The sequence below is a fragment of the Malaclemys terrapin genome, chromosome 4 (genome assembly GCF_027887155.1).
Source record: "Malaclemys terrapin pileata isolate rMalTer1 chromosome 4, rMalTer1.hap1, whole genome shotgun sequence".
Classification (NCBI taxonomy): Eukaryota; Metazoa; Chordata; order Testudines; family Emydidae; genus Malaclemys; species Malaclemys terrapin.
In genome coordinates this window covers 111,527,427-111,550,881 of record NC_071508.1, presented here as the reverse complement: position 1 = coordinate 111,550,881, position 23,455 = coordinate 111,527,427, and the positions used below count along the sequence as shown (strand labels likewise).

Below are 23,455 nucleotides of genomic sequence, written 5' to 3'. Positions count from 1 at the left end.
AATTGAGAAAGAAGGGGGTTGTAGTGTAGCTGAGAGAACCTCATCACTGGGTAGTCTGGACTCATGACCAAACCATCAAAACTGGCATTTGGATGATACAGTATTTAAGACTGGGATGAGGTAGTTGCAGGTTTTTTCTTTGAAAACCACAACCTCTTAGCTGTTTGGTCCTGGAAAATTGAGGAGGGTTGGATCTTTGTGTCGACTGAGACCTGCTAAACTGTCTTTTATTTGCAGATGTGTATATCCTCAAAGAGCTAAGTGTGGCTCTAAAGTCCTTCAGGGTATGAAGGAGTCATCTGTGGAATCTGAAAAACTTCTGGCCATCGAAAAGTTAATCTTCCATGGTCTACTGTACCTCCTACAGAAACCCAGACAAATGAAACCAGGATGCTCACCTCATTACTATTGCGGTGGAAACAGACTTACCTGCAGTGTCTGCAGCATTGAGCGAAAGCTGCAGTGAAGATATTGCTAAGAGCTGACCCTCCTTTATTATGGTATTGAAATGTTCTCAATGTTCCTATGGTAAACGATCAATAAAAGCATTACACTTCTTGTAGTCTAGGCAGTCATATTTTAATATCAGCACCTGGTGGTTAGCTATCCTGAACTGAAGTGTTGCAGACGAGTAGCTCTCATGACCAAAGAGGTCTTGATATTCCTGGTCCTTATTATAAGGGGTGCCTTGTTGGGTCTGTTGTCTGCCCCTTTCATTGACTGCATCCACAACTAAAGAATTTGGTGTTCAATGAGCAAATTAAAACTCACAATTCCGGGACATAATTTTTGTTTTTTTAACCAGCCCTCTTACATTGGGGCGGGGGGAGGGGGAAGATGGAGAGGGAGGGGCATTGCTGGAGTTTGCCAGATGGACCTGGCTGGCTCAAGGAAGATTTCGTTAATTGGCAGTGCCATCTGTGCTGAGGTAGAGGTGTGCAATATGTCCAGGAGCTTGTGATGGGAATCCTGGACTTCTTCCCGGGAATTTGCAGGGTGTCAGCAGCCAGAGGTGCTGGAACAATTTTTATAGTGGGGATGCTGAGAGCCACTGAACCAAACTGTAAACCTTGTATATGATGGAAACCACTTCAAGCCAGTGGGTGCAGCAGCACCCCTAGTTCCAGCATCTATGTCAGCAACCCACTTCATCATGTCCTGGAATTGCCTAAAGTCATCAGCTAATGATGGTGGTGGTGGCCTTACTGCCTTATCAGGTGACAATGATGAGATGTTTGTAATGGGGGCAACCTCTTTGTTCACCTTTGCCTCCTGCTCCTCAAAGGTCTCCTCGGGCTCAGAATGGGGAGGAAGGATGGACAGTACCGGTGAACAAGGTCTTCTGTGTGCCCTGAGAGACTGAGCTGAGGTCCCTTGACACTGCTGGCAGTACATTGACCATGAATCCCAGCAAGGCTAATGAGGCCAGAAGGCATGGCGGGAGGTATCCAACACTTGTCATCCCGAGCATTTGTAGGCAGGGGTCTGGTGCTCTGCCTTTGTTGCATTTGCAATGTGGAATAACATCTGGAATAAATTGGAGAGCTTTGAACAGAAAGTTCAGAGTCTGAGTCAGAATGCTCATCCACATATTGTGTCAGAGGTGGCAACTCCTCATGGATAGTGGAAGATGGAAAAGAGGTAGGTCTCATGGAAACATGAGCAGTTGGTGACCCAGCTGACCCCAGTACTGAAAAATGTCCAGAAGTCGCAAAGAGCAGAGACTCAGGCTCATTAGCAGGGACTCTAGTTTTCAGTGATAAAAAACCAAAATTCTCCAATAAAACAAAACATGAAAATCCATGTGTTTCCATTATTAAAATGAGATGCTGAACTTTAGTTTCCCTAACCACAATAGACAGTAGAACCCCATTTATCCGAACCTCCATTATCCAACTCTTCATATTAACCGAACCACCAGCCGCCTGGGGATAATCACTTGAGCCACGATCTTAAAATAAGAGATGAAAAGCTCTTTGCCAATTCTCCAGATTATCCAAATTTTTGATTATTCAATCTGGCCTCGGTCCCAATTAGATCAGATAAATGGTGCTCCTCTGTAAATGTAAAGGCATTCAAAAATCAACTACAAGAGGGGGAGGTTGCATTAACTGAATAAGTGATATAGTACTTTCAGTAAAATTTAGTTAATATGTGTTTTTATTTTTTCACAAAATGTAAAAACTAAAGATTCTCTGTAAAAAGGCAAATTCTGCATTTTTCCGTGGCAAACGGATTTCTAGGATCCCTGCTCCTTAGGTACCAAAAGGTCTTGTGGGTACTGGAATTCCTGCAGTTCCAAGAGCACAACAGAACTTGGTACTGGCACTAATGATGTTGTTGGTATCAAGGGGGTCTAGAATTCCATTAAAGCCAGTCTCTTGGTAGTAACAGCATTCGGTACTGACCCCTTTACCACTGTGGTATGGGACTTAGTTGAAGTGTTAGCATGCTTCATGGTACCTGAAGTACTTGGAGTATCACTAGCACTCCTCTCGGGATCTGAAGTCTCCAGTGACCAGATCTTCTTTGATGAAGAACTCTCTAGTCTGCTCCTCTTATCCTTTTCCTTATACTTTGAGTGAGAAGCTCTCGGTACTGGCAGTGCAGTTATTGGTACCTCACTCATGGATATTGATGGAGACTGTGTTTTCTATGCTGTCTTCCTTTTGGTGACCATGACCTTGACAATGAGGCACTGACAGAAGTGGAGAGTCCCTATATGCGGCATTCTCTTCCACCAGGTCAGCATCTGGTCTCAAGGCTTGCTTCACCATTAAGAGCCTATACTTTATTTCCCTGTTACTCTGGGATCTTCCTTTGAAAGAAGACCAGATCTTACACTTGCTGGGAATATGAGAATCTCCCAACCAACAAATGCATTGGGAATGTCCACCACTAACACGGATTGCTTCTCAACAAGACAAGCACCTTTTAGAGCCCAGCATCCCTGTACAAGAAAATTTGTTCAAGCCCCTCAATGCGGGGGAGGGGGGAGGGAATGTGTTGGGGTTTTTTTAAGAAAGGGGAAAAAGGGGGGAAATGTTCCAACAACTATAAGGTTACTAAATCTACTACTACTGAGACCTAACTATAAAAGCTACAACACAAATACAAGAGGAAACAGGCACACAGCAATGAGGCACACTGCTAGACTCCGTCTCTGGCCAAAGGCAGTTCAAAAGGAACTGATATCAGTTTGCTCATGCAGCCCTATATAGCCTTGGTACAGGGCATGAGGAAGTGTAGGGCACAAGCATAGGCTGAACGGACACTGCTACCAGAAATCTCTGATCAAAGGTGCAGGGCACATGTGCAACTAAAGTGGAGCACCCACAGGACACTACTTGAAGAAATTGTTTATGTTCTAAAACCCCAAGTGAGTGTTCTCACTTGTTCTAAAATAAGAAAATGTAATTCTAAACTGATTTATTACCAGTTTTACAGTTTTATTTTGTAAATTTACTTGAGAGTTAGCAGAAAATCCTGGTGTTTGAACAGAATCATTGAGTGGAAATTATATCCAAAGTAGCCATGTTCTTGGACCACCAACAAAGCTGCTTGGGTGTTTTGTGTTTACTCCTCACACAGTAAGTCAGGTAGCACTAGGCACACAGGGCACACCCAGGAACTGATTTGGTTCACTCCCTACTTTGCTCTGACAGGTCAGGCTGTCAGATGTCAGTCCAGACACAAACTACTGTGAGTGGATGTCCTCCCCTAACCAGTGGGAGCTGGGTGTGCTGCAGAGGCACCATGCACAGCAGCCCCTCAGACAGGGTTACTATTTTAATTTCTCTCAGTTAAGTGGGTGGAGATCATGCAGACTATTACATAATTTTTCTCTTTTCAGTATATTAAGCTGATGGTAAAATATTGCATATATTTGTATCTCAAAGCTGTTCTCTGCAGGTGCACCACAATAATGCACTAGAGACTGAGGTACCCTACAGAAAAAGCTGAGTCAGTTACATGTTTCTTTACTGGGTATCTCTCTTTCCTGATGTCTACAGACAGGAGTTTATTTTATTTGAAAAGTAAACAGTTTTGTCATCTTGAGTTTGTCACAGATCAATACAGTATGTCTGTAGCCTAGATTTATATGGAGTAATTCCAGAAACTTCCATGTGCAGTTGAGCGCCTAGTTACTGTGCTACATATACAATTGCAGTCACAGTGTCATCTGATAATTTCCATAGACAATTACTATGATTGAACATGCAACCACAATGAGGTATAGGAACTTGAATATTGGAGCAGACCAATAATCTGCCTAGACTGGTGTTTCTTCTTTGATAGTGGCCAATGACAGATACTACAGAGGAAAATGTCAGAAACACAGTCATGAACAGCTCTGCCTCATGATAAATGTATGCAGAGTTTACAAACAAAAATCTTCATTTAAGCCATAAACATTTCCAAGGGTTCATGAGTCTTAGAAGTCCTAAATAATCTGGTAGACATCTGTCTTATCTGTGTCTGGGTGACCTCTATGGAACTGGTTGTCCTTAAATGTTCAATGGATTAGAAAATCAAGGAGCTGCTGCTGTAGAGGATGGAGGGGAGGTGGGATTTGGCACTGGGTTGTTGTGTTACTCTGGAAGTAACAGAAACAAGGAAACTCGGCACTGATCTGGATCATGCACTCATCTGGATCCAAGTGGTCTGAGCTGCCATAGGAAGAGGATTTGAGATGAAGCCACTCACCTTGTTATAACAGACTATGAATTCACCAAGCTGGTGAGCCAGGATGCGCCTACGATCATTCAGGGCCAGACGTCGACTGGGGAGTAGCATCCTCAAAGACTGCTGAAGATTGCTGGCTGCTCGTTTCAGAAAGCGTACCACCAGCTCCTGCCGCCAAGGGAGACAGCATTAACAAGAGAGTTTAGATGGGCAGGTGCAAGGTGTGGAGTGGAGGGCACAGGGGTGGCTAGATCAGCCCATGATGGATAGAGAAGAAATGCTGTTCTGTGGATGTGGTATGACATGTAGCAGGTAAGAGTACAACCCAGAATGGACATGGTGGTGGATGCTTTTTAACCTACACTCACAAATTTCCAAGATAAGGGGAAAAAGAACTGTGCATCACTTCCTAGACTGGGACAGTGATGGGAGTACTTCGGGAATATCTGTCTGAGGAAAGTGTAGCTGAGGAGATGTGGAAAATCAAGCAACATCGATAATGGAGTGTCTCTATCCAGAGAAACATTTTATAGAGAGCATTGTCAAAAGTATCATGTAGAAGGAGCCCAGGGATAATATGACAAAACCCCTCCAAGACACACTCCTCTCCTCCCCACCATAATGGGGAAGGATCTTGGGGTTCTTTTGGCCCACCACATGATCAGATACAACCTCTGGTCAGAAATGAATTCCTGCTCCCTGCATCATCATGTCCCCTGTATGACCTCTGGCCACATACCCACTCCAACCTCCCGCCATGTCAGCCCCCTCATGCCACCTCCAATGGGGAGGGAATACAGCAAGTCAGGCCCCAAGGCAAGGCGCCTGCTGTGGATGTTCAGTTCTGAACCCTTTTTGTCTCCCCTCTGGATTTGTTTTTGGTTAGATGCCCTGCTAGTGCATAAATGAGCTGCCTCACAGCCAGGGCATTGGATTTCACAGCTCGCTTCTCACTGCCATTACACTAGGCTGGTTTGATCTGTTATTTTAAACATTTTTCGCAGCACAGCAGACAAAGTGAATCTAAAAAAGCCAGTTTCAATTTTCCACTTGGAAAGCAGGGGTAACATTTTCCACTGAGCCGACTGATTATTTCTGACACTTGGTTTTATCTTCAAGCTAAACTGGCTGTTTCCCCACAGCCTGCTTTTAGCAAGAGCCCATTTGGGTTTGCAAAAAGCCCAGCATATCATCTGATGCTGTCTTTCACGAGTGTTAGAGAGAGGATACTGGGCTTGCTGAACTCTTTAAAGTGGCTGATTCAGATAGGGAGACTTCATTGTATTGTCTGAGGAAATCCAGGGACATTCAACAACAGCATAAGAGAGAAACCTTTTTTTTTCCCCCTCTGTCTCTGCAGAGAAAAAAGGGAAGATCCTATAAGGTTCAGCTACCTGCAAAGAGTAAGAGTGTGGATGGGGAAGAAGCCTAAGCCAGGCACCCACTCAACTTGAGCGGATTCAAGCATTCTGTTTCTATAAGAAGCTTCAGGTCCCTTTATGATTCGACTGGAAAATCCAGCTGGCAAGACATCTCAGAGAAAATCCTGCCAGGAAACAGGAATTCAACAGCAGGTACATTCAGAGGTAGGAATGCAGGAAGAGGAGGCTGAGCTGGATGGAGTGTCAACCATGCCCAGTTCACTAAGAGCTGTCTGTGCTGATCTTACTCGGAAGTCAATCAGTATCTGGCACCAGTTCCTCGACAGAGGAGGAGATATGTGCACAATTTCAGGAACCGGGAGCTTTCTAATCTCGTTCTTTCTGAGGGTGGGAACTGGCCTCCACTCTCTCAGGACAGTTCCCCAATAGGTTCCTCTTGCCCAACACAGCTTCTTACCATTTGCTCATCCTCCTTAGCAGCCCAGGCAGCATTGTGGATCTGGTCACCGGCCTCCTTCATCAGACGCAGCTGAACACGATGCAGGTAGGCAGAGAAAGCTCTGCGAGCCTGCACTTTGCTGTGGAAGCCAAGACAGTGGTCAGATATACAGCACCACAGAGCGAACAGCCTCTGTCTGGACTACTTATGAACCTAATTACAGTTACCCAAATCCTCCAATATGTAAAAGCATCTAGGGATAAGGAGAAAGAGGGCTTCTTTGTCCCTAATTTATTCTTAATGTACCTTCATTCCACCAGGTTGGGGCAGGGGCTCCAGAGGATACTACAGGGAACAGGCAAGCATTCTCTGAGCAAAGACAACCTCTGGGGGTGGGGTGCCCTCCTTCCCTTCCCACATCCTTAGCAGCCCAGTCAGGAGGTCAACCATGTGCGCACCAGCCAAGCAGAATATTCCTAGCCCACTCTGAAGCTCTGTGGTGCTGTCTCTTTATGACAATTTTGAACACAGCACTAGCAATCACAAATTAAACTGAAAAGCTCTGTCCCAATGACAGAGCTTCTAAAGGAGGCCCTGCAGTTCTTATTGGGTGAGTGAGGGGACCTCTCCCCATCTAGATGAAACCTCTGTAAAACAAAGGAATAACATTTGTGAAGATGAGCTCTTCCCCAGACACCCCAGAGTTATAGGCCAGGTTTCAATGAGCACAGTAAGCAAAGTACACCATGCAGCTGGCCGAACACATAAGGGCGCTGTGGAAGTGAATCAAGGTCACCAGATGGTACAGGAGTTGGGTGGGATATACAGTTTCATTCTCACTCCTCTACAATTATAGTCATTTTAATGAACAAACATGTTAAGACAGACAACTACACAAGACTGCTCAGCTCCACCCATCTGCGGCCCAGCCTTCAAACCCTCCTCCAGCTCTGAGTGGGCCCAGCTTCCTGCCTCCAGTTACTCCCAAGGACTCTCAGCTCCTCTTTCACCCACTTCACACTTTGTGGCTTTTTTTATTTTATTTTTATTTTTTACACTTCCTTGTACTCAGGACAAGGTATGTCCCCACTATGCCAGACATGGTCTTCTACCTCCTGCTCTCTATTTCTGTCTAAGTACTCATATGGCCCTCACCCCTGTAGTAGGTCAGCACCTGGTCCCATCGGGGTCTCTGATCCTTTATCAGGCTCCTCAGTTCAGGAGCCTGGCCTCCCTACCACACATATCTACAAAGTGCAGTGATACATAGAACTATGGAAATCATACAAAATAGCAATGGCACCACTATGGACCACTGCATCCGCCTAAAGCTGATATGGGGAGATGACCATGGAAGTTTAAATGTCATGCACTGTCTGGAGTTATGCCTCTGCTTACTCATTAGTTCTTCAAATTTCTGAAGCCCTGTCACAGAGCTTGGGAGGATCTGAGAAAATGAGTTCATAGGAGGCTCAGACTGACATCTCTACTGGGTTATCTCAAGGGTTTGTTTTAACTAAAACTCAATCTTGGTCTCTGCCCTGCAATGAACTCCACAACACAGAACAACCCCTATGGCTCCTCAGACCTCCCTATCCTAGCTTCTAGACAACAAATCCTTTTCCCCCCACATGGGACAAACCCAGCCATGAGCAGACTCTGAACTCTGACTAGGAATTAACTCCCAGAATACCAGGCCACTGTAACTCCATGGCAACTCTCTCCTAGGGGCTCCCTCCCTCCCTAGGGTTGCAGATCCCTTCCAGGAGCATCAAAATATCTTGTGATAAAGTCTCTAAGATTCCTTGCTGCTAGGATGAGAGAACAACTCATTGACAGCTCCTTGCCTGTATCTCGGTTTTAAAACACAGAACTTGGACCTGCTCTTAATACCAACATGGAATCAGAGGAGGCCCTTCAGAATGGGCCCTGGAGATAGAATGTTACCTTGGCTCCTGCAATCTTTGTCTTGCACTTGAGACCCAGAAGAAGAAAAAAGCATTCAACATTGGCCTCAAAAGTAGGGGCAGACACAGCTTCCTCTATTGGTGATTCCCCTGGGGATCGCATAGTGGGGAATATAACTCATCCCCAATAATTGTCACCACTCATCAATACTGCTAGAAGGATGAGAGGCAGAGAAGCTGGCTGGCCAGGCCCAGCTGGAGGACTGAGGAACATCCTGCCTCTCAGAAGGGCTGCATGGGACAGGCCTGGTTTCTTTCAGATGAGATTTTCATAAATTCAGCTCCTCAGCCCGCTGACCCTGCAGCCAAGCTTTCCATCAGTGACAAATCAGACGGGGCCAAGTCCAGCACAATCCTTGCATATGAAGTCACTGCACGCCTTACGCTGTGTGGAGCTCCTTAGCTGCTCCAGGGGAATCCCAATGGGGCTGGGTGCTGAGTAGGAATCTGCCAGCAACTTTTGACAGAAGCCTGCATTCTTAGCAGGACTTGGCTGCCCTGTGTGTGAGTGGGTGAGGTCAGTACTGCTGTGTCTGCTTTGAAAACCTGTTTCCAAATTTTCCCCTCTACAGACACCACAGCAGCACATGTCTCAGCCATAACAAGATAATAGCGCAACCCAAATTCCTCCTGATGTTTCCTGAGGCCTCCCAGCCTCACGGAAACTAATTTGGGAAAGAAGAGGCAGGTCACATAGGGGTCAATGAAATCTTGTTTTCTATAAGCTTGGACAATTTTGTATAAGATTTGACAAACAATGAAAACACCTTTTATCCAGAAGAGGGATCGTCATCCCTATCCCCATAATGCTCCCATCCCCCTCCCCTATTCAGCAAGGGGATACTCTCCCCCCCCCCCCATCCCTTATATAATGTGCCCCCCCAGCAGGTAGGTACTCACTCTTCTTGATAAGTTGGGGAGACAAATTACCTTCCTATCTAGCAGGCCACAAGCTGGAGAGTTCCCAAACTTTTCTTCCACCCCACCCTTTTTGCAAACAGTCCAGCCAAGCACCGGAGCACACTCCACCCACCCTTCCCAACACTGGACAATCAGATCTCTCAATGCCTCATCACCCTCAAAACACTTCTGTCTTGCTTTCAGGACACTGCAATCTGGCATTTCAGTGGCTATTGCCAGAGTTAGGGCTTGTTTGCACAGCAAGCTACAGAGTGAACCTATGGCACACCAGCTTGCCGCACAGTTACATCACATGTGGACACTGTTAAAGTGCACTGAAAGTCCCGGAGTGCAGCTCACTAGTATGTCACTGTGCTATAACAGTGTCCAATGGGATGTTACTGCACAGCAAGCTGGTGTGCTGTATATTCACACACTGGCTTGCTGTGCAGTAGCTCACCATGTGGACAAGCCCTTAGAAAAATTCACTTCAAGAACAAAAGCACAAGAATGGGAAGTTTGCTTTTATGGGAGGTGGGAAAGACAGGGGAATTCCATTCTCAGCCTTCATTTGTTGGCTTAATGTACAATAAAAATACAGTACAATAAAAAACAGAAGAGATAATGAACACAAAGGTTTACAGTTCAACAAGAGACCCCCTTGCATCAAATCAGAGGAATTTTGAAGGCTGGGGTAGCCAAAGTGCAGCTCACGTAAGAAAAGTACAGCCCATGGAGACTTTAGGTCCCTGGGTGCAATGCTGGGGGTCTCACATTCTAGGACTGATAAGGTGAAGGCTCCTGCATTTGTCCCCATTTAGATGCCAATGCAGCCTGCAGCTGAGCAAAATCTAGGCATGTTTGTTATAGGGTCTCCCACCTTCCTGTCTCTGGGGGGCGGGGAGGTTCACAACTTATTGAATGTCCCCAGGCTCCATATATTCATTGATACTAGTTGCTATGCTTACCAAAATAATCTGCCTAATGACCCTTACCTTAGATTCCCATTCTCCTGCAGAATCTGCAGCAAGTTAAATCGAGGCTCTGGATCCACTTCCTGGAGAAGCAGCTCTGCCCCTCCACCTCCAGCTTTCTGTTCAGGCTCCTTCAGCACGTTCTCTCGGCAGACAGCTTCCATCATCTCCGCCAGGTCTGGCTTGCATTTCACCTGCATGTCCGTAAGAGAGGCAGCAGTTTCATCCTGAGTTACCTCTATTTCTTCGTCCTCATGTGCCTCCTCTTCTTCCTCACTCTCTGCGTCTGACTTGAGAGGCATTTCCTTTAGCTTGGAAGTCCCTAAAATGAGAAGGAAACCAACAATGGTGATGAACAACAAAAAAATCTTTCCTGTTACCCATCACCCTTTTGTTTATGCCCACACTCTTTGCTGCTGGAAGTCCAAGAACCCGCTCTAACAGCCAAGTCTTCACCACTGTACTTTATTCTTCACTAGAGCTGTCCACCTAGGATCTCAAAGCAGCTTATAAATCCCTCCTCCCAACACCAGGAGATAACTGAAGGCTACTATCCTCCATTTCCTCCTCTGTAAAGTAAGAACAGATAAAATGACTTGTCCAGGATCATATCCTGACTCCATGGCAAAGTCAGGGTTAATACATTACCTGATCTCTGGTTCTTATGTTAGTCTGGATTTCCTTGCCTTTGTTTACTCTCATGTACACCAATATACTATTGATAGAGTGTCTCCCACTGACATAGAGGTGTGCACAAGCGCTTATGCCAGAAAAACTTATGTCACTTGGGGACGGGGGATGATTCACACCCCTAAGCGACAAAAGTTTTGCCGATATAAGTGCTAGTGTAGACATGCCCTCAGTCTTTCCAACGTAAGCTCCAATGAGCAAGTTTGCCCCTTGCTCCCTGGGCTTAGCTGGTGCCACGTTGGAGATCCAGCCTGGAACACCTCTGACTTTCAGCCTCTTGTGGAGGGTGACAGGAAAGCATAAGCACACACCTGCTTTCACGGACATTTCTTGTCCCCAGAAAAAGGCTGTGACTACACCTTCAGAGGAGGGAATGGCATATCAGAAGAAGGCCATTCAGAACTAGAATGGAGTGAAAAATCAATGCTGACCACTGAATCTCTACCTTCTGAGCATGATCCCCAGGGCCAAAAGAGCCCACTAAGACCTGCATTAGATCTCTTGCAGCCCTGTCCCCTGGGGACTCAATCACATACACCCCTCATTAGCCTGGCTTTACCCTCTTGCCATCTAGAATCCTAGCCATAAATACCTGGTGGTCTTGCCCGTGCTGCTCTCATCTTGCTATGACATTGTCTGCGCTTCCGTACCTCCAGCGACAGGAGCTTCCTCTCATACAGCGCAGCACGAAGTTTAGCATTAGAATCCATGGCTTCCAGCCCCAGATCCACTCCCCCATTAAGAGCAGCTCTGGGAAGCACAATACAGACAGCAGCCTCAATCACCTTGTCTCCCCCATTATGGCCTACATCTTAGGGTCTTCCTGTTACATTAGAAAAACAATGAAGCCCAACCTAATCTTGCTCTCGGTTAAGCCCACATCATGTTAGAAGGAAGGGCTCTTTCAGAGACTTGCACAGACTGTGGGATAGCATCTCCCCAAACCACCATGGTGGGGATACAGACTCAAGGCATGACCCAACAAAGCTCATGTCTCCATCACCATGCCCCTATTGACTCTGCAGCCCATGTGAGCTAGTCACACTTTAGGAAACTCCTTCTCAGATGGCAGCAACTCCAAGCAGAACGGTAGGGAGCCTTGAGAGGGGCACTAGGAATATAAAGTTATGCAAGAGACTGAGGTGGAGGATCCTTAACCCAAATTCCACCTGACACAATCTCTTATTCAGATAGCTTGTTCATAAGTGTGGTTAAGTCAGAACCCAGAATTTTAACATGATTCAGGTGGACAAAGTACCAGCTCTTGTGCAATCCTGTCCCAATCTAAGCAAAAACTCTGAGGCATTGCACTGCTCTGTGGGGAGACAGGAACATGACAACTGAGCCAGAGCAAAGAGCTCCAGCAGAAAGCACCTCTGAGTGTAACTAGAGCATCCACAGAGCTTCCTACTGCCTTCCCCTCTGCTTCCCCCGCCCTTGGGATCTACCAAAAAAGAGAGATGGACACCTGAGGTCTGTGAATCTCATCCCTTATAGACGAAACAGTCCGTACCATTCTGTATCATCTGGGAGGGTCCGATCATGAACAATAGAGACCCTCCAACGTTCTATGAGTATCACACCAGCAAGCATGAGATGAAAAGCCTCAATAACCTGTCCCCTAAAAACTTACCTCTCTAAGAGCAGGACAATGGGTTGTTCACAGGGCTCATTTTACAGAGCTGGTTACGAGAAGGGGGGCAACTTCAGTCTGTCAGGTCTTCCCACAGAATCCACCTACTGATAGCAGGATGAGTGCTGGGACTCCTAGCTACTGACCTGGGTTCTGTGAGCTGATGCCAGAGCAGTATGAACTAATAGTAAAGCCCTACAAATGCAGACATTCTTTTTTTAAATAGCGACTTACCGGGCTCTTCCAGAAACTGGGCCTCTTCTCATCCTGGCCCTATAGAGGAAGATAGGGCAGCAGGTTACAGGGTAGCACCACAAACTCATTCTATATCACTGGAAGATTTGCCAAGCTCTCCAAGTCCTTGGCATACAAAGGGAGGCCACCCAAGTTTGCAGAGTTCCTTGAAAACCCCACCCCAAAGAAGGATAAAAAGGCCCTGACACAGGAAGTCCAAGCAGCTGTCTTTCAATAGGAATTTGTTTTCCTTTAGCTCATATTGAAGGATCTGCCAGCTGGAGCCAAAGGGCCAACAAACATCCCCCAAAGCACGAATGCAAGTGAGACTTGGATGTATGACTAAAATTATATTCCTGTTGCCAGGATGCCAGCTATAAGGGCCTCCAATTATGATGCCCCATCTTCATCAGCAACATTACTTCTCACTCCCAAATGGGCTTCCTGTGGAGCCCAGACCAGGGAGAGAAAACTATGGCAGGCCCAGACACAGGACCACTGATGTTGGGTGCAGCTTTTAGTGGAGGTCCACACAGCAGCATGCATTGCTGTGTCTTTCAGAGTGCTGAGTGGAGAGGCAGGGCTTCCAACAGTGCTTGCACAGCTGGTGGTACAGGTGGCAGCACTGGAGCTTTGGAAAAGGCTTCAGTGCCTACCCTACAAGAGGGAGTATTCTGTGGTGTGAAGCTAAATTCAAAGCAAGGGGGATAAGGAACTGCTGCAACCTCTGCACAACCCTCAGTGGCTTCTAAGCCTGTTATTCCTCATTATACAATGCCACTGAGCATTACTCATTCAGTGCACCCTCCTCCTCTTTCCTCCCCTGCCCCGTGGTTGCTTTCCCATGCCCTTTGCACACTATACTGTGCATCTCCTTCTCCTCCTGAAAGTGTCCAAAGATGGGCCTCTCCAAGCTTTAGGGACCCCCTGAAGACTTTGTCTGGAGGGACAGGTAGCTTTGTATTCACTGGTGTACTGAGGAAATAATGTGTGGCTATTCCCACCTTTATAGGTCACAGCATAGTGGCCAACAATATTGTAGCTATTTAGAGCTACTCCTCTTTGCTCTATTTCAGTCCCCTCTGTCCCTCTCCCAGAAGGTGTTCCCCCTACAGTACAGGCTGCCAGAGCCAGTTCTCCTGTTTCCTACCTGTCCTGGAAGAGACGTATGGCCAGCATATAATTCATTGTTGTCTTGTGCTCTAAGTAGGATCTGGAAAGGCAGGTGGAGGGGACTGATTAAAGTTCAGGCCAACACAATGAAAAGGTGAAGGAGGCCTTACACAGAATGAAGACATTCATAAAATACACCCCTAACAGAAAGGCACTGAAACAATATGGTGCAATTGGACAGGCAATGGGAGAGGAGAAAGGCAGTCACTGCCTGGCACCTAAACATTGCGGGAGGCAGGCACAGTGTGTGGTGAAAAAAGGAAACCAGGACATAAGGGAAAAGGAAAAGCAGAACCTAGTGTCACCCAGGGGTGAGGCCCATTCCGTACCTGTGGCTCTGAGGGTGGGATAAACAGCATGCGTCAAGGTAACCAGAGGAGAGAGAGGGAGTTGACAGTTGTGTCCCCCATCCCCAACCACTAACCTGGTTTTAATTCACATACACGTCCTATAACCAAAACCAGAGCACGAGGGAGACACTGAGCCAACACACTGGGGATTTCTCCTCACCCATAAAGATCCCATGTTAGTGGCGTTGGGAATATCCGGATGAAACCCCCTCTCCGCTCATTCTCCTCCTTCACTCGACGCAGAACTTTTATCTGGGATTGGAGAAAGAAACAAGAGCCTAGTAAAACAGATAGTAGGACTGAAAATTATCCTCAGTGCAGGGCCTCGGTTCCAGAGGATGAGGCTCCCATTAACCCTACAGTTGTGGGAGTGACTAGTGTAAATTTGACATAATTATACAATAATGTCATCCTACATGTAGGCACTGAAGGATCCTAAAGCTTTTTAGAGCAGGGGTGGGCAAATTACAGCCCGGGGGCTGCATCCGGCCCTTCAGATGTTTGAATCCAGCTCTTGAGCTCCCGCTGGGGAATGGGGTCCAGGGCTTGCCCGGCTCCGGCGCTCCAGCTGAGGAGTGGGGTCGGGGGCTTGCCCCACTCCATGCATGCTGTGGCTCTGCACGGCTCCTGGAAGCAGCAGCATGTCCCCCCTCCAGCTCCTACGTGGAGGGGCAGCCAGGGGGCTCTGTACGCTGCCCCCGCCCCAAGCGCTGCCTCCACAGCTCCCATTGGACAGCAATGGGAGCTGCAGGGGCAGCGCCTCCACATAGGAGCTGGAGGGGGGGACATGCTGCTGCTTCCAGGAGCTGCTTGAGGTAAGCGCCGCCAGGAGCCTGCACTCCTGACCCTCTCCTGTGCCCCAACCCCCTGCCCCAGCCCTGATCCCCGTCTCACCCTCCGAACCCCTCAGTCCCAGCCCGGATCACCCTCCTGCACCCCAGAGCCTGCACCCCCAGCCAGAGCCCTCACCCCCCTACACCTGCATCCCAACTCCCACACCTGAACTGCTCATTTCTGGTCCCAGCCCAAAGCCCGCACCCCCAGCCGGAGTCCTCACCCCCTCCCGCATCCTAACCCCCAATTTTGTGAGCATTCATGGCCTGCCATACAATTTCCATACCCAGATGTGGCCCTCGGCCAAAAAGTTTGTCCACCACTGTTTTAGAGCATATATGCACTCTTGTCATAGCAGGGGGAGGGGCCCTTCTGGGATGGAGCCACTATTATCAGTAAAATTCAGCAGTCTCACTCTGAGAATAAACCATTTTCTAAAAGGTCTCCCTTATCACTTTTGTTTGTCCCACTCTGGGGGCAGACAGCCCTCTCATGAGACAGTGGATACTTGGCAGCAGCAACTGTTAATCCAAAATTACATTGGATTATTAATTTACTTGTGTTCCCCTCATCCCCACATGTTGTCCCAAAGCCAAGGTACATACAATATCAGATATTTAACAGTCCTTACCTCCTCCATGGACAGGCCCAGCATGGAGCCACTTTGCTTTCTGGCTACCTTTTCCCTGCCTGAGGGCATCACGTTTTTCACCTCAGCATCACTGGCAGACAGAGGGCGGGCACGCTGTAGAGACATAGACTGAATCCAGATGCTACTCTTTTCCCCTCTCTAAACTTATTTTAAAAATTAATAGCTAAATTCAAATTCCAAGCCCCCATGCTCAGCAGAATCCACATTCCAGGGAACCAGAGCCAGGATTCACACTCTCAGCCTCCAACTACAGCAGGATGCGCACCCCATTGGGCACTAATGTCAGGATTCACACTACCAGTTTTTGAGAACAGTAGGACCCCAGGCATTAGTGCCAACATTCACACACCTAACCCCTTTGAGAAAACCATGACACATACCCCAGAGGCCCTGCAGCCAGGATTTTCACTCCCAGCCCCCAAGCACAAAAAGATTCATGGCCAATGGGCATCAGAACCCAGGTGATTAACATTAACAGTCCCAGGTCCCAGGCAAAGTGGGATCCACATCCCAGGGGCACCAGAGTCAGGATTCACCCTCCGAGTCAGGCTGCAAGGACTCTAATAATTAATTAGTGAGATGAAGTTGTGGGAGAAAAAGGTGAGACATTCAGTTCAATATCCATAATGCTCTCTTCTCAGCTCACAAATCTGAAAGACCACAATCTGATGCTTCTGGGACTCAATAGAAAGACCTTTTCTCTTCATACAGCCATACTCCACAGCCAAGTGGCTATCAGTATTATCACAGATAAGCACAGAAGGCAAAGGAAGACTAGAAAAGCAAGAACCTAAAAAAGGAAGGGTTTGCAGAAATTCTAGCAAACAAAGTCTTAACCTGAAGTCAGTGCCTGGTAAGTCACAATAGATCAAATGATGAGCCTGGAATCAGAAGTATTTGAAAAGCAGCAGAACTGTCAGGTCCTAAGAAACTGACAAAAACTTAGATCAGTGTGACCGAACACAATCTGACAGGATAGTGCAGGGCCGCTGCAACCTATTAGACGACCTAGGTGGTCGCCTAGGGCACTAGCATTTGGGGGGTGGCATTTTCTTCGGCGGCAACCGCAGCGGCCGGATCTTCGGCCGCCCCGGTCGTTGTCGTCATTTAGGCGGAGGGAGCTGCTGCAGGGGGGCGCGGGGAGGGCCGCCTGCAGCAAGTGGGGGGGGGGGGCGGCACGCAGGTGAACTCCCCGCCCCAGCTCACCTCTGCTCCGCCTCCTCCCCTGAGCATGCCGCCCCACTCTGCTTCTCTCCCTCCCAGGCTTGCGGCGCCAAACAGCTGATTGGCGCTGCAAGCCTGGGAGGCGGGAGAAGTGGAGCAGAGACGGCATGCTCGAGTAGGAGGCGGAGCAGAGGTGAGCTGGGGTGGGGAGCTGCCACAGGGGGGAGCTGCCACGGGGGAGGCGCCTCAGGGCGGAGGGGGGGGTGGGGAGCTGCCGCAGGCGGGGGAGTGCCTCAGGGCGGGGCGGGGGGCGCTGCCGCAGAGCTCGGGGAGGGGGCGGAGCAGAGGTGAGCTGGGGTGGGGAGCTGCCGCACGGCTCCCCGGGCCGGGGGGGTGGGGAGCTGCCGCAGGGGGGGCACCTCAGAGCGGGGAGGGGGGTGGAGAGCTGCCGCAGGGCTCGGGGAGGGGGAAGGGCGCAAGGTGGAAGTTTCGCCTAGGGCGCAAAACATCCTTGCACCAGCCCTGGTATAGTGGAACAGTTTAACTGGGCCCTAGGCACAGCTCAGATAGGCTTCCTCTGTAGAAAGACACAAAAAAGACTGAGCCCAATCATTCCTCCAGATGGCATTCAAACCCCCTCTTAGCACAGAAGTGAAAGAAGAATGAGGAAGTAACCTCAAATTGATTAAACCTTGGGATTAACCCCACAGAACACATACTGAAATTAAGATGAATGCAGAATCCAGTTGTATTCTTATTTGTAAGGATCATCTGAGCTAGTAACTAAAACAATAGAATTTCATTGTGGCAACCTCCACAAAACCACAAGCACGACAGAAGCTGAGGATGAAGCAGTTGCAACAGGAATGGATGTTGCACTGGAGCAGGCTGGGTCAAGCTACTCAGAGGCAATTCCTGTGGTAAGAACCAGAGGGAAAGCTGACATAGCAGGTGCCAACTGAAAATGTTTCATTACAGCCTATTGAAAAGTGATTAGATAGGAAGGACCCCAAAGAGGTCTGGCTGGGGGAAAAAAATAAATGAATGAGTAAACAGGAGGCACTATACTCATTGAATTTAAAGCCAGAATGGACCACTCGATCATCTAGTCTGACCTCCTGTATATCACAGGCCACCAATACCACCCACTAAACCCAACAACCACAATTAGACCAAAGTATTACAACCCACAGGAAACTAGACTACTATGTGCCACAGGCATAGACTAGGAGAGACCAAGGTGCATCAGTGCCCCAGGCTCCTGCAATGGCAGAGAAATGATTAAATGAAATATACCCAGATGATCCTGGAAAGTGACCCACACACATAGGTTTACAAAGGAAGGCAAAAAACACCAAGATCACTGCCAATCTGACCTAGTGAAAAATTCCTTCCTGAGCCCAAAAATGGTGATCAGTCAGACCCTGAGCATGTTGGTTATTCCATATCCTTTCTCCCTGCAGTCGCTCCCCTATGTCACCACTATCAACTCCTTTGCCTCTCTAAAATCTTCCACCATCCATCCACTTCCTAAAAACCTTTCCTTGACTCCAACATTATACACACCACGTCAAAAATGATTCTTAAAGAAAACATTAGGAGAGAGTTTTTCATTTTAAAGGCTTTCCATGGCCCTATCCCTGGAGGTAAGTCAGTCTCTTCACTGCAGATGGGGAAAATAAGCAGAGAGGGGAAATCAGTTATTCAGGGTCAAGGCTGAACGTAGAACTCAGCCGTTTCTGGCTCTCACCCACGTGCTCAATTCTACAGAGACTGTACTGTTGTCTAAGTGCTGGAGAAAGAAGCTCTCTCTAATCTTCTTTACCTCTTGTCCAACAATATCTTCTAATATTTCGGTATAAGGTTCATTCTGATCATAGCAGAGAAACCTCTCTCCTCTGAGTAGATAATGACTTCAGAAGGTTCTTGCTCCCTCCTTGACCACAGTGCATCTTGTGAAAAACTGTGGACAAGATCACCTCCTGGATCTGCTTCCAAAGATGGGCACATGCCTCTGAGTCCCACACCATGGTCCTACCCTGACCTAACCACCCATGGCAGTTACTACAAGATCACTCATACTATGGAACTTTATGATTCGGTACCACTCTTTTCTTTCAATCTTACTTTTACCCTTAACCTTAGCTTTGACTTATGCTAAGGACATACAACTCAAAATATCTTCTAACACCTTTAAACAAATCCTTTCTTGTCACCCTCTCAGCTCATCTTGCTCTAGTGCATTTGTGACTTCTTCAACACTTGTTTCAGATGGCTGTCTCAAGGACAATAATTATTTCTTCTCTTGGGCAAGAGAAGCCCTTCTCCTTTACCCAGACCTCTTTTGTCTCTAGCCTCCATGAACTAGGCAAAATCCTACACTCTTCTCCACCCACAACTGTGATATTACTCCTATTTGCTACTGCTACTCCACCCTGACTACTGCAGTTTCCTTCTCTATGGCCTCCCCGAATCCCTAGTCTCCAGGCTCCAGCATGCAAATGTTGGTGCCATCATCTTGCACCTTTGTGGATAGATGATCACACCAGCTTGACTTTTTAAAACAATCTTGCCACTGCTGAGAACCTTTTCCCTGCAGCTCCTGCCATCTGGAATAATCTTCCTGTATCTCTCCATCTCCATTCAAATCTCAGATGAAACATCCTTTCTCCTTTACCTCTGAATCTCTTTACCTGGGCTATTTAGTTCTGCAATACATTCTGGGATAATCTGTATCAAAGGTATTACAAAGGTATTCACATCAGTAAATTAAGTTGAATGAAGCCTTACCAACTTTGTGTTTGTTAACCAAGACTGCGCAGAGACAGGGCACTACAAGAGACAGACAATTGGAATAAAAATCTCATGTTCTGCCAAGACACCTTCACCTCTGACAAGGTGTGACATGCCCTGTAGTGAGAGGCCACAGCTAAAAAGTCCAGGTGAATGGCTAGGTGGTCCCACCACCTCCTTTTCCGATTTTGCCTATGTCCTGCACAAATGCATTCTGCATCACCTCCACCCCCAGCAATCATAATAATAACCTTCAGGCAAATGCTCAAATGTTTAGACCTTCTGAGTACATGCACAATCCGCAACAACAGAAAAAACAACTCCACATGACAGAAGCAAGTAACCAACCTATCTCAACTGTCAAGACCAAAGTTATCTTTTTTGTACTGGATATTTTTCATTTGCATTAACACCTACTAGCCATTAAAGGAAAGAGATAAGTGATGCTGTTCAGCTGAACTGTGCAGAGCAGAGAGGAAAAATCCCAAAAGGGAAAACCCTGGGAGTCCCAGGAGCCATTTCATTGAATATCCAAGATATTCCAGTTCCGAGGGAGAAACGGGATGCTGTCCAACATTCCATTACAAGGACAGAAATGAGAAAATAGCAGCACTTTGCAAAGCAGTCTGAGAACAAATAAGCCTCCACTTGGCACTGGGATAATACCCTAGTCCAGCTCACTAAGAAAGTGATGGAGAATAAGCATTCACATAGGAGCAGAAATTCTTCTTGCCTGTGGTGGTGTCCAGGCTGCCTCCCTCCTTACTGACACACAAGAACAGCAAAGGGCTTAAGACATTATCTTCAAGGGATCTGTCATTTCAAGCAATACTACAGCCAAATACCTCCCTTAGATTGGTCTATGCACAAGAAGCTACAGCTCCCCCTTTACTGCTTAGGATTCATTGAAAGAACTCTAGCCCAAACCAATGGTCAATTACAAAGAAAGCAAGTAATTGCTCCATTTCTCTGGAGGGTACCAGTGCTCAGAGAGTCAACCCAAAGAAATCACACAAGGGACTGGCAGTGCATTATGGCGAGACCCATGTTATCACTTAAGAGTCACCAATCCTAACCTCATTTGTTTCCTACAAACGAAACTTCCCCTGATTAAGATCACAAACTATTCAAATTTCTAAGATCATGGAGGAGCTGAGAATGACCCAAAATTCCCTTTGCAGTTGAGACCAGAAGTGGAAGAGGAACAGATGATGAAACAGGAACCAAATCAAAAGGCATCCAGAAAAGAGCAGCCCCCGCCAAAATTCTTGGGTATTGGAGAAAGGCCTGTGCCCACCTCTACTCATGGGATCCTCTGTAGAGCCCAGGAACCTCTGTTGCATATCCTTACTTATTATCCTACAAGGGTCTTCCTGGTAAGAGAAGTGCAGGCTGAGGTACCATTGCAAAGAGGGGACAGTCCACTTCATGGCCAGCACTCAGCACTGTGAATCTCTGTACTTTTCAGCTGGCCCAGAATTTACTCACCATTTACAGCTTTTATGAGAAATCCATTCTGTAAATTCATAACATCAAAAATCAAATGCTTCAAATACATCTCCGCTTTCCTAATCTCTTCACCCTGAGCTGTGTGTGTGCATTCAAGCAGGAATTCAATGACCAGTGGGGTCTGCCCTAGCAAAAAGTGGTTACTTACCATTTAACTTGTTTCCTGAATAAATCGCCACTTGTAGAGACATGTGCCCTATTAAGTGGCTCCCACAGGTCCAAGAAAGTCTAGGTCAAGGAGGAGAAGGCACAGCACTCCACTCCTTCCTTATGCCTCAAAATGTGGTCTTGAAAGTCATGGAGATCTGTATTGATTCCCACTTGTTGAATTGGATATGGGAACTGGAGCCTCCGCCAGGTGTCCTTATGTCCAATGAAATCTCACCTCACCAGTTATTCTCACCCCACAAGATAAATCCAGATCCAGATTTTGGCAGATCTGAGTTTTGTGAGATGTACTTTACCTCAATTCATATAGAGTCTTCCATGTTCTGAATCTGTTTCCAGGTAGATAGAAATCTGAACAGAGAAAGATTTCCATCCACCTGGGCTCCAGTCACTATGCCACAGGAAAGGTGCACAGTGGCCAACTGCAGGCAGCTCACAAACTCTCATTGAAATTAAAACCCTTTGATTTAAAATTCAGTGCACAATGCCTGTGAGGTGAAAAATGCCTCTGAGAAAACAAATGGGCTGGAAGCTTCCCCCCCCACCAACATTTGTGGGATCCATCTGGCTGACAGAGAGAGATGAGGGAAGAGCAGCCTTTCAGAGATCCAGCATTTTAACAGCAGAAGGGACACTGGACATTCATCATGAGCCATATGAGGCCGCAGTCCAAAGGGAAAGGAGATGAAAGAAACCAGGGGCAAAGGGGAAAGAAGGTTCTCATTTCAAATATGAAAGCTCTTTCTGCCTCAAATTTGTTCTCACAAATACTCAAAAAGCTGTGGGATTCTTGAAGCTAGTCACCCACAGTGAAGCTGATTGGGACACACATAGTGCAGTCACATCCCATGAGCCTCCTCTTCTACAATTGTGCTAGGATTCCAGAGGCCTCACTACACTCACTTGCAGGCTCTTTCACCTTTGGGCAAAACTGACTAAAGCTGCTATCCTGGTATTCTCCACAGAGCTGCAACACGAAGTCCTGGGTTGCTGAACTTGCTTACCTGAGGCTTCTGAAAGGGATTTCTTCTGGCAGACTCAGATGAGTGATGGACTACCCGGCTTGACCGCTGGCCCGGATCCTGGCACACAAAGCCTGTGGGAGTAGGGAGACATGTAAGAAGAAGAGGTTACTCACCTGGTGCAACAACTGTGATTCTTTAAGATGCATTCCCCCCCCCATGGGCATTCCACTTCACACGCATGTGCACCCCATGCACCTTTGACTGGAGACCCAAGCAAGGACCATACATGCCCTTGTGCTCACAATACCATGGCTATATTGAGCTGTGCAGATGAACTATGCTCAGTTCCTTTTCTACTGCAAAGTCTCACAAAGGAAACTCTGAAACAGAGAGGAAGGAGGGCAGGGAATGGAGCAACTGTAAGGGGATACACCTTGAAGAACCAGATACTGTACTCCTTCTTCGAGAAGTGTCCCTATGGGTGCTCCACTTCAGGTGACTCCAGAGCAGTATCCCCACAGGCAGGAGGGAGCTCCAGCATCAGGTGCAGCACTGAAGACAAAACCACACTGCCAACTGCTGCATCAGATCTAAAGGCATGGACCAAGGCTTAATATTTGGAGAAGTTATATATTGAAGACCACATAGCAGTTCTGCAAATCTCAGATACTGGAACATCCGTAAGTAATGCCATAGATGCTGATTGCAACTTTGTAGAGTGCACTAACACCCTTGAATTTTAGGTTGAATGCTAGCCGCATCATAACATACAAGAATACACCCAGAGATCCACCTCAATAGCCTACTGGGTGAAGACTGTAGATCCTTTAGAACTGACTTCAATGGAAGTAAGTAGTCTAGGAGACAACTGACATTTTTTGGCCCTATCCAGATAGAAGGCCAATGTTCTTCTAACATGTAAAGTATGAAAGGAAGCCTTCT

General features: G+C 47.2%; 1 protein-coding gene across 3 annotated transcripts in view; it reads right to left on the bottom strand.

The window, feature by feature from the left end:
• TTLL5 (tubulin tyrosine ligase like 5) overlaps positions 1–23,455 on the bottom strand; it is a 207,869-nt gene that overhangs the window by 119,912 nt on the left and 64,502 nt on the right. For all 3 annotated transcript variants that reach the window (XM_054027921.1, XM_054027918.1, XM_054027920.1), the window contains 9 exons: positions 22,553–22,644; positions 15,894–16,007; positions 14,589–14,680; positions 14,056–14,118; positions 12,906–12,944; positions 11,631–11,788; positions 10,370–10,670; positions 6,526–6,646; positions 4,708–4,854 (listed from right to left, as the gene is read on the bottom strand). In XM_054027921.1, the coding sequence (XP_053883896.1) occupies positions 4,708–4,854; positions 6,526–6,646; positions 10,370–10,670; positions 11,631–11,788; positions 12,906–12,944; positions 14,056–14,118; positions 14,589–14,680; positions 15,894–16,007; positions 22,553–22,644 (1,127 nt within the window). The remainder of the gene's footprint in view (positions 1–4,707; positions 4,855–6,525; positions 6,647–10,369; positions 10,671–11,630; positions 11,789–12,905; positions 12,945–14,055; positions 14,119–14,588; positions 14,681–15,893; positions 16,008–22,552; positions 22,645–23,455) is intronic.